General features: G+C 38.7%; 2 protein-coding genes across 3 annotated transcripts in view; one reads left to right on the forward strand and one right to left on the reverse strand.

The window, feature by feature from the left end:
* The window catches only part of GANC (glucosidase, alpha; neutral C), a 98,940-nt gene extending 95,750 nt beyond the window's left edge, over positions 1-3,190 (reverse strand). The window contains exons 1-2 of the mRNA XM_006883217.1: positions 3,162-3,190; positions 1,442-1,504 (exon numbers count right to left, since the gene is read on the reverse strand). Of these exons, the coding sequence (XP_006883279.1) occupies positions 1,442-1,504; positions 3,162-3,190 (92 nt within the window). The remainder of the gene's footprint in view (positions 1-1,441; positions 1,505-3,161) is intronic.
* Positions 3,191-4,039: 849 nt separating this feature from the next.
* TMEM87A (transmembrane protein 87A) overlaps positions 4,040-11,747 on the forward strand; it is a 53,506-nt gene continuing 45,798 nt past the window's right edge. Inside the window, exons 1-2 of one of the 2 annotated variants that reach the window (XM_006882979.1) lie at positions 4,040-4,348; positions 8,166-8,226. In XM_006882979.1, the coding sequence (XP_006883041.1) occupies positions 4,193-4,348; positions 8,166-8,226 (217 nt within the window). In that variant the 5' untranslated portion in view covers positions 4,040-4,192. The remainder of the gene's footprint in view (positions 4,349-8,165; positions 8,227-11,747) is intronic. The other variant, XM_006882980.1, reaches the window with a different exon arrangement.

Below are 11,747 nucleotides of genomic sequence, written 5' to 3' on the forward strand. Positions count from 1 at the left end.
CAATTCCTTTCAATACAGTGACTCAGTATATTCTTTCCATCCTCTTTAAATACTTCCTGGATCATTTAATATTCTTCCTAAAGCATCCTTGATTATAGCAACTCAAGGTTTAAATTTATTCTTCAGTTCCTTAAGCTTAAGAAATGCTGAGCAAGTTCGGCCCTTAAAATCTTCATTATAGCAGTGTAAAATAAAAAACAATCTAAGGGAGCTCTGGTGGCCTAGTGGCAAGAAACTGCACTGCAATCCCAGAGGTACATGGTTCAAATCTGTCAGATCCAATTTGATGGCACACACACACACACACACACACACACATTTTTTAAAAAAACCCAAAACACAACACAACAATCTAAGGGTCTAGCAAGTAGCTGACCTGCCAGCGGGTTTTTGGAAGCTATAAATCACACAGGAGGGGACTGCCTATCTTTTTCCTTTGGAGCCACTGGTAGATTCAAACTGCAACTCTTTAACCACTAGCCCACCAGAGCCCCCTGCAATAGGGGGACATAGTCTGAATCAATTCCATATATCTGCTACATGGAATATAACACAGCTGTATAAGGAGAAGATAATTTCACATGCTGAGCTCTTAAAAATAAATTATATAGAAGAAGGAAAAAAGAGGTGGTGGTAGTGGTGATTGCCGTCCAGTTCAGTACAACTCATAGAGATTCTATGAACAAAAGACCTGAACCCTGTTCTATAACTATCATCGTTTCTTGAAGTTTATAGTTTCCACAGGCATAGGAAGTGGATGCCACTCCTTCTTAAGAAAAAAAAAAAGAGGTATATAACTGTATATTAAAAGGTACTCAATTAAACACACACATACACACACCCCCCAAAACCCAAACCATAAAAAAGGGAGATCTAAGAAAATATTTTAAAAAAATAAACACTCTAAGGGAGCTCTGGTGGTCTTGTGCCAAGAAGCTGTGTTGCAATTCCAAAGGGATTCATGGTTCAAATCCACCGGATGCTCTGCTGGAGGAGAGGCATTCTCCTCTTGTGCCAGTAGGATCAACTTGGAGGTACACAACCAGAAAAAAAACCAACAAACCCACTATAAGGACAAGTAAGGAATTAATAAATCTGGTTACTTACAGGGATAAAGTAAGCAATGAACAGAAGTAGACCATAACAGAAGTAGAAATAACTTTTCAAAGTAGTATATCTTTTCATATTATTTTACTTTTGAATAATGTAAAATATTACTAAACAAAATTTTTAATTTTAAAATATTTAAGGTCTTAAAAGAAAATATATGTTTATATAAAGACAAAATTGAAAGTTCCATTTATGATAAATGTATTATTTATTAATGTCTTAATTTATCCTTTCTTAAGAAAGTCTATTAGTTCTTAAAAATGTACAAGTATCAATTTTAGAACTATTGAGAGAAATGTTTTGACATAGGTAATATGTTTTATTTCCTTACCTGTAGAAAGCAATATTCCTGCAGTCTTTGAAAACATTTTTATCCACAGCCTCATCTTCAACACTAGAGGAAAAATATGTTTTGAGAAACTCATTTCAAGTTTTTACGTCCTTTAACTATAGTGATAATATGGAAAAGGAACCTTTACAGTCAATTCTGAAATGCAAAATTGTGGAACAGTCATAAAATAGCAGGTATTATACAAAACACCAGCTTTTATAAATAAACAGAGATAAAGAACAAAATGTAAAGTTCCGGTATTATCCTGAAAGTACTATAAAAAGACTACTGTTTCTCTCTTGAGTATTTGGTTCCAAAATTTGCACTTCATAGAGTGCCAGAGTGAACCACAACACTACAAATCTGTTTTTTTGTTTGCTGGGTTTTGTAAAAAAAAAGTTTCTTACGGTAAGTGTTTTTTGCAAAACTCAAACACTAACACCAAGAAGTTCTGACAAAGTGCTTCAAAGAGTGAGAGTTGCTGCAGTGCAGTAAATTATTGAATTAAGTCCTCCCATTTGCCTTTATTACTCTCATCAAATGACTGCATAGGGCTACGGGAAGTCTGAGGTATTTGTGGCTCACCATGGGGGATTTTAATCAGTTTGCTAATAAAGTAAATAAGGGGCTTGGTACCCTTGTGGGGTGTTGGGCCCTATCTATAAGATATAAAGAATATTAATATGGGGAATCAGTCAGATTTGCCATCCTGCTTGGTTTAAAATGAGCCACTCCAGACATGGAAAAAGAAGATCTCAATTACTATCAAAAAAAGCGCCAGGAATGGAGTATGCTCTCTGGGCCTAGATTTTTATGCTGAGAATCTCCTTGATCCAGGAGACAGGGAACTTTAACATCTTGCTCAGATAGCAGAGACAAAGAAATGGCAGCAACAGAACCAAGATCAGTGTGAGACAGACTGGTAGGCATCCTGGCCCCACAGATTGAGAAGGTAGAGCGTTTGGGTAAAATGTCTTGCTAAAGATAAGGTAAACTTTGCTGTTGTTGCTAGGGTATGAATTTATCTTGTCTTGATTGTCAAATCTCTTTAATAGATAAAGATTTTATACATTTATTCATATGTGTGTTGGCCATCTGAATTATATTTTTTGATGAAGCGTATGTTCATATCCTCTACCTATTTTGCAGAAATTATTTTTCTCAAAGAATTTTCTATGATAGTCATTAGTCAGTATATGCATGACTAAGTATGCATCTATAACTGAACTAAAAGAAAATGTTACTAAAACAGCCCAGACATACCTACTACATTAAAACACTGTTTATCATAGAAATAATCAAGACCTTCATTAAACTCCACCTTTGTCATTTTCCTTTTAAACGAGTGTATAAAAGTTAAACTTGCAAATTCCTTTTGTCTAGGTTTGATGCATGCTCTCTGGGAAAACATGAGAGGAAAAGTCAGGTACTGCTGAAACAAGGAAAACAAGCAGCATGAAATTCACGTGCTAGACTTTTATCACAGTTCTACCACTTTGCTATTTAAGCATCCTGAAAGCATTTTATGAAGGACCATGTAATCAACTCTTGTAACCAACTATCTGATTGAAATGAAGTGAGTGAAAACAATACAGATCAAATGGGAAATACAAAGCATGGGGAAAAGGAATGAGGAAACCCTTCCACACCCTTCGGTGTCATTTCCCCTCCGCCTCGGAGAGTTCTGAAGCTAGTGTCTGCAGGAGTACCGGGTCTTTACCTGATTTCTTCTTCCTTGGGTGCTTCCATGGCTCCCCAGTAGCTCCGGGAACCACTTCTCTTCCCTCAGGCCAAATCAGTCTCCTTAAAGCCCCAACCGGTGCCTTTCTAAATGATAATTAAAATTTCACCACTGGCGAGTTTCTAGAAGTGGTATCTCCCTCTAAATTCTTCCGAGACGAATCTTGCTTCCCACTCCAGATGCTTCTAGGCCCAAACTAACGTGTCTGCACAGCAATTTTTTAGTGGTTATCGACTGGTGAGGAAATGTGCTTTCAAACTACGTTGTTTCAGAACGGAAACTGTCTTTGCGGTGGAGGCGGCATGTACCCAATCAGCGCTAGTGAGAACTATGACTCACGGAAGGTAAAACCGTGTCCTAGTTTTGGGTGCAAACCTTCTGCAGGTTTACCTATTTGACGACACTGATAACGGAAACAAATACCCTAATTCCTGTGTTTTAGTTTTGCTTTTGATACTGCCGGCCAAGTTATTACTGGAGGCTGATCGTCTCCGGCTAAACTTCGCATACTTCGCGGAGCTTTCAAGGGGCTCTGAAAGATCACCATATAGTGCAGGAATCCCTTCTACCCCACCTTTGCCAAATTTCAGGCTTTGAGTAAATATTTCCCAGAGTTTTCCAGACTCCAATCAGGTAACAAGACAAGACTATCCCAGATTCCTGGTCTGTGTATTAGATTTAGTAAGGATGAGTACGAGGCGGGAGAGGAAAGCTAAACGGTGTTAACAGAGTGTCTGCTTGGTCTCCAACCCCTATGAGACCAGGAGAGAGAAGAGCAGACCACAGTGGCAGTGCCTTTCGGATATTACCCTAATGCTACAGAGGCCAAGTTACAACAGCACGACACAGCACCAGAACGCAGTGACGACAGCCCGAGGGAGGTGCCGGCAGGTCACAAAACAAACAAGCCCCGCGAGGTTTTGAGAGCCCGGATGATCCCACCCCCAAAGCGAAGCCGGAAGAAGGAGGGACTGACCGGAAGAAGGTGAAATGCTGTCGGTAGACCCTCCATGGTTGTGAAGATGGCTGCGACTGCGTGGCTGCAGGTGCTGCCTGTCATTCTTCTTCTCCTGGGGGCTCAGCCATCTCCGTTGTCATTTTTCGGAATAGGCCTGGCACCCGTAACTGCCGCCGACCGATCGAAGTGGCACATTCCGATTCCACCGGTGAGTGTTCACTTCAATAGTGAATGAACCCAGTGGAACAAGGGGGTGGGGCTACGGTGGCCCGAGGGGTCCATGAATGGTCTGTGAAAGTCCGTTTTTCTAAAAGAAATGGGGTTGCTGCGAGCATCAGTGTTTGTTGCTGGCCAGAGGGAACTCACCTCCCTGGAGCAGAAAACCGCTCATTTCTTTGGATGGACTAGTCAGAAAATGTCAGGGTGACTTCGGGAGTGGGAAGAGGTGGTGGGAGATTTTCTGTCTGGAAAGTAAAACTCTTACTGCTTGACTTAGGTTCTATAAAGTTGATGTGCTGTGGCACAATGATTTCTTATAGTTGAAATTTCACAGAATTCAGTGACTCCTGGTTAGTTGAGAGTGATAAATATATAGGAATGGTCTTTTCAGTTTAGTTGTGCTTCCCTCTAATTTTTTATAATGCTCTCTACGAAGTTGTTTGAGTTCATTCACACATGGAAGTGGTTATTCTAAGCTTTACTGTGTAATTCGAATGCCTAAACCTCTTTTGCATGTGTTTTAACATGTGGTTGGTGTGGTGTGCAGTTGAGTCGGAACCGATTCATGATCCGTAGCTGACCCTCCAGCATTTTCAGCGGCAGTAAATCGCCTGGAAGAGTGCCCATCCTTCTCCTGCACAGCAGCTGGTGGATTCGAATCCCTTGCTTTGGGATTGCAGCACAGCTTCTTGTTACCAGAGCTCCCTGTATTTTAACATATGAATGGATAAAATAGAAGGAATAACATTCTGAAATTTAATGTGGTAGGGCTGGTCTTTCACTGGGCACCTTACTAGCTAGATGAATCTTCTCTGACCTCTTCCCTCCATTTAAACTTTATTGGAATAAGATAAGCAGACAAGAACCAGATGCAAGCAGGAAATGCTGAAAAGCATTAGTCTTGTAGAAACCTATTGGCCTTTGAATTTCGTTCAGATTTGTTCATGAATTTAAATATCAAAGCCTTATTTGACATTTTATATGTCAAGCTTTATAGGTTTTACTCATTTATGACAGTCGTCAGATTCTCAATTTTGGTTTTTATATTTTGATATTAAAATGACTAAGAGATCCTTTTAGATTAAAAAGAACTATATGCTTATAGAAGATACCATTTGGAATAGTAATTGGTCATTCTAGGCAGTGATCAGTAAGCATAGGGAATGAACTGATCAAGGAGTCCTCCTTTATGCTTGTTCATGGACGTTTTTAGAGGCCTGTTGGGAGCTCTGCTGAAGCTCGTCTATTGTGAGTGACCCTCCTAGCATTTGAAATACCAGTGACATAGCTTCCATCATAGCAACCCATAAGTTAGTTACGCCAGTACAGCAGACTGACAGATAAATTCTAAGACCCCTTACCACTGGGCCAATAGGCAATATCATGAGAGAGAAAAGATTGAAATTGCCAATAGTTTCATCTTGCTTGGGTCCGCAGTCAACATTCTTGGTTCCAGTAGTAAAGAAATCAAAAGGCATTGAGTTGGAAAAGCCTACTATCAGGGACCTCTCCAAAGTACAGAGGAGCAATGATGTAAGTTTGAAGACTAAGGTCTGGTATAGAGGCAGGTGTGCCTTGGAGCCACCCTACCAGAGGAGAGCTCGCAGCATGGAGAGGCAGTCGCTACTTCCACTGAGTTTAAGTACAGGGTGCTACCATGACCTACTTCAAGCAAGAAGGAAAAAATTTAATCATATTTGTGATGAATGATTATGAAACTCCAAGCAATGCCGAGCTGGTGGCTAATGACCCAATGATCTATACGAGGAGCATGGATTGATATTGCCAAACAGAGACATTAACTGGAAACGTCTTCCCCTTAGAGGAATAGCCAGTGGCTCCTGTGGGGAGCAGTTCAGGTCAGTAGTCTCTGCTACTGCTGTAGCCCAGAGAATGTCACGGGGTCAGTTCTGGGCCATGCAGAAATGCATGCAGAAATACCCAGACCTCTATCCCCAGGATGATAAGGATGACAATGATGAAAAGACGCCAGAAGGTTTAGAGGAAATGGCTACTGCAGCCAAAAAAGAGGAGAGCTCAAGGTAATGAATGTCAGGAATCCTGTGCTCAAGTCCTCCCATTTTAGATTGATGCAGACATATTACAAAATAACTTTCAGTTGCTTCAGACAAAGTGTTTTGCCTTCTTTTGTTCTTTGTACTGTAATGTAAAGAGTAACATTTTGAGGATCAATGGTCTTGGCTTTTTTACAGATAAAACAGAGAAAAAAAACCCAACCCAAACAAATGAGTGGTTATGTATATGATCCCATGTAAACCTGTCTAAATATAACTGCCACTTTTAAATTCTTGCTTGCCAGATTGCCCTGGATTTTACAAGTTTGAAATAATATTCTGAATATTCTCAGCAACCAAAGGGGGGGAAAATGATTAAGGTCTACCTGACTTTGTCCGTAGTCTTTTCAATTACTTGCTATGCCTCTGAGAGCTGGACAGTGACTAAGGATAGTAGGAGAAGAATCAGTGTCTTTGACTTGTGTTGTTGTAATTGTTATGTGCCATCAAGTCGCTTGCAACTCATAATGATCCTGTGTACAATATCTCTGAACCCTGCCCTGTCCTGAGCCAGTCTCATTGACTCTAACACACCTACTCCCGTTGCCCAGTTACCATGTCAGTCCATCTCATCCAGAGTCTTCCTCTCCTGAGCCATACCTCCACTCTTCTAAACATGATGTCCTTGTCCAAGAACAAACATAAATGTTGGGGAAAGTGGAGTCAGTGCTCCTTAGAGGCAAGAAGGCAAAGTATTGTTTCATATATTTTGATCATATTGTTAGGAAGAGGGGCTTTTCCTTGGAAAGCGAGCTCTGGTGGCCTAGGAACTCCACTGCTTCCCCAAAGGCACAAGGTTTGAATTCACCAACTGCTTTGAAAAGGAAAGATGGAGAGTCTCTTATGTGATTTACTGCCTCTGAAAACCTGCTGGATAGTGAGTTTTGAGTTGGTTCCAACTCCATCATACATTAACTCCACCACCACCACCACCACCACCATTCCACGGAAAAGGGAAAGGTCAGTGAAAGAGGAAGACCTTCAACAAGATTGATTGACGCAGTGACTATAATAATGTGTTCAAGTCTGTCAGAGATGATGAAGATGGGACAGGATAGGACAGGATTCAGGTCTATTCTTGAGGTTGTACTGTGAGTTATACCTTGACTGCTTGACAGCTAATGACACCCCCCCCCCCAATGATTTATGGCATCTTCTCTTCTAGAAATTGTCCTTTCTTGTGGGGAAAAAGAAAATCAAGTCTGTGTATCCAGGCGCAAAGTCCTGTAGATTGTATATAGTTGAATTTTATTGAAAGGAGATGCATTGAAATAAATCTTTTGTTGTTGCTGTTGCTGTTGTTGTGTACCGTTGAATTGGATCCGACTGGCACAGGAGGAGATTGTTGCTCCTTCTTCATCGGAGCATCTGGAGGATTCAAACTGCATGCCTTTGGGTTTGCAGCACAGCTTTTTTCCAGTAGGCCACTAGAGCTCCCCGATGTAAATATTTTTGTTAATATGAATTTTAATATTTTACAGATTTAGGTTTTAATGCCAAATACGTATGTGAGTAGCTGCTAACCCAAATGTTGATCTGCCATTGGTTTGAATCTACCAGTGGCTCGTGGGGAGAAAGATGCGCAGTCTCCTCCTATTGCCATTTACAGTCTTTGAAATCCCACAGGATTGCTGAGTCAGCACTTAATGGACAGCAGTGATTTGGTGTGATGTTTGGCCTTGAGAGTTAATGATTTGATGCTAATTATTTTTCTTTGCTTTATCTTTGCAGGGGGAATATTATTTTAGTTTTGGAAAGATCCTCTTTGGAAATACCACTATCTTCTTGAAATGTGAGCTTTTGATTTCATGTAATTTTTAAACTTTTAAATGACTTCTTTTCTTAAATTACTTATTTTATGTAAAGTTCATAAGTGATCTTTAAACTTTTAATTTACTTATGAATTGTAAAATGTGTCTAACAAAAACCTGCTTCAACCTTTTTTGTATATACAGTTTAGTTATAGTAATCGTATTCACTATATTTTTCAATAATCATCACTGTTAATTTCCAAAATTTTTTTATTACCCTTAACCAAAAACTCTTTCACCCCTCATCTTCTCTTACTCTTATCAAAACAACTGTGACCCTATAGGACAGAGTAGAACAGTCCCTTAAAATCACCAAGGCTATGAATCTTTAAGGAAGCAGATCAGATGACCATCTTTCTTCCATGGAATGACTGGTAGATTTGAACTTTTGACATTGTGGTTGGTAGCTGAGTGCATTAACTAATGCATCATTAGCTCTCATTTAAGGGACTCTCATTTGAGGGGCTCTGGTGGCCTAGTGGTAAGAAGTTTTGCTGCAATCCCAAAGGCACTTGGTTCCAGTCCTCCAGCTGTTCCATGGAAGGAGCATGAACATTATCTTCCTTTGTAGTTTACTGCCTCTGAAAACCTCCTGGAGAGTTAGCTGTGGATTGGTTCTGACTCCACAGCACACAACAGGTCTCTTTTACCCATATCAGCTATTTACTAGTAATGCTGCTCTATGCATTTGCCTATGCTGAATATTTCTTATAAGTGAGATCATACAGTATTTCTCTTTTTATGTCTTATTTCGGTCAGCATACTGTTTCCAAGATTCTGTCATGTCCTAGCATGTATCAGAATGTTATTTGTCTTTGTGATAGATTAGTCTCCATTGTGTGTGTACACACACATCCCCAAAGCACATGAGCAGTCCTCATATTACAAACATCTAATTTACATACAAGCTATAGTTTCAAACCCACCACCATAAAACCTATTAAGGTAAAAATTGGAGGTATATACATACAGTTCTTTATAATAGCAAAGGAAAGCTGCTTTGTGATTTCACATTTAAATATTATTATTACATTATTTGTTTATTAAAGCAGACAGTGAAAAATAGGAAAACTTTCAGTGAAATTAATTGACCCAGGGACTGCAACAATGGGCTTATATGAAGCAGTGACTGAGGGTGGCACAGAACTGAGCAGTGTTTGTGTATTGCATGTATGATTGCTATGAACTGGAATGGATATAACACCAAACAAAAGCTATTATTATGTTAAGAATGTCTTAGTGTATATATGGGAAAATATTCTATAGTATTTTTTTTTATCCTGGAAAGGAAAAAAGTATACTATATACTTTATTTTTACAAAAATAATGGGCAAATTATATGACCCATGCAATGCATTCATTTTCTATGTGTGATACACACGTTATAGTCACTGGAAGGGTACATGAAAAAAAAAAAAAGAGGGTACTAAGACAAACATTTGACTAACTGAACTCTTCTGATATACGCACAAGTTCAACTTAAAGATAGATTTAAGAGTGGAGCTTGTTCATAAATTGAGGACTGCTTTGTATTCTACCTATTGTTGAGGACTTGGGTTATTTCTCCCTCTTGGCTAATGTGAATACTTTGCAGTGGACATTGTATATGAGTATTTTTTCCTGCTTTCACTTCTTTTGGATGCGTATCTAAGATGGTAATGGCTGAGTTGTAAGATTTTCCATAGTGGTTATATTTTTATAATCCCACCAGTAGTGTCTGAGAGTTCTAATTTCTTCACATCCTTTTTGACTCCTGACAAGTGTTCACTGAATACAGTTCACCTTAGCCAAGAGGTAGAAATAGCCCAGGTGTTTATCAACAAGTAAATGAATAATTGTTCAGTCTTCAGATTATAAGTAAGCTCTATTACCTAAATCTGCCTTTATGTACATGCCAGAATAATTAAGTTTTTAACACTTACTATTTTCTTTTTTTAAAAAAATCCAGTAGTGAAGAGAAAGTGGTATCTCATCATGATTTTGATTTGATTTGCATTTCCCATTGACAGTGATGTTGAATTTTTTTCATACCCTTAATGGCCTTCTGTATTCTTTTCTGTTGAAATGTTTCTTCAGGTCCTGGCTCATTTTTTATTGAACTGTCTTTTTTGGGGGTTGGCTTTTTATTTACTACTTTTAAAAATGTTTTGGCTATTAAACCTTTATCAAGTATATGGTTCCCAAATATTTCTCCCATCCTGTAGGTTGTGTCTTCACTTTGCTGATAAATGCCTTTGATGCACTGAAGTTTTTAATTCTCATGAAATTTTGTTTGTCCGTTTTGTCTCTTGTTGCTTGTGAGTTTGGTATCGTACTCATTGTTGAAAACTGAGTTTTGAACCATTGCTCCTTTATTTTCCCTCTTAAAGAATTTTATCCTTCTAGGTCTTACACTTAAATCTTTGATCTGTTTTGTGTTAATTTTCGTAGCTGTTTTGAGGAACATGTCTATTCTACATATAGTGATCCAGTTTCCAGTCATAATTTACAGAAGTTGTTCTTTCCCCTTTGGATGAACTTGATGTGACATCCTTGTCAAAAATCAGTTGGCCATAGATTAAGTCTTCTAATCTGTTACATCAGACTATCTTGACATTTATTTAGATCTTTACTGTCAATTTTAAAACAATTTTAAAATTGTTTTAATTTTCAGTATATAAGTCATTCACTTCCCTAAATTGATTTCAAGGTGTTTTATTTTTTTAGATGATATTTTGATGGGATTGTTTTATATTCCTTTTCAGATTGCTCATTGCTGGTGCATAGAAACCTAGTGGATTTTCCTGCAACTTTGCAGACTTACTATTAGCTCTAGCTTTATTTTGAAGTCTTTGGGATTTCTTAAATATAGAATCGTGCCATCTGCAAGTAAGGATAAGTTTGCTTGTTCATTTCTGACCTGGATATCTTTTTCTTGACTTTCTGCTTTTCTTGGGACTATTAGTACAGTGTTGAATAATGAAGTAGATTTCTTGTCTTTTTCCTAACCTGAGGGAAAGTGTCTGAGTTTTTCTCCACTGAGTATGATGATGATGTTCGTGCTGACCAGTTGATTCTGACTTGTAATGATCTCACATACCAAAATAGTACTACCCTGTAGGGTTTCCCTAGGCTGTGTAAACTATGCGGGAGTAGATCACTAGGATCCACCCCAACCCTGAGCCTCTGAATTAGTTCAGACCATCAGCCAGTTGGTTATCAGTTGAGCACGTTGCTATTATACTACCAAGTCCCCTTTGTAGGCTTTAGCTGCTGGGTTTTTAATGCCCTTTATCACATTGAACTCTTTTTCTTCTGAATTTGGGTAATATTTTTATCATGGAAAAAATTTTGGAGTTTTGTCAAATTCCTTTTCACTATGAACACAGTTTTAAGTGATGGAATATAATAGTCTAGCACTGACTAGATCTATTTTAGCATCTGTAGTGTGGGAGGATATCAAGGGTGTCATCCAGGAAGAGTGCAAACGGTCATTGCAAAGACAGAAGAGGAAGAAAAGACC

This window comes from Elephantulus edwardii, unplaced genomic scaffold (genome assembly GCF_000299155.1).
Source record: "Elephantulus edwardii isolate Elephantulus edwardi_28Jun2011 unplaced genomic scaffold, EleEdw1.0 scaffold00026, whole genome shotgun sequence".
In the NCBI taxonomy this organism is placed as follows: domain Eukaryota; kingdom Metazoa; phylum Chordata; class Mammalia; order Macroscelidea; family Macroscelididae; genus Elephantulus; species Elephantulus edwardii.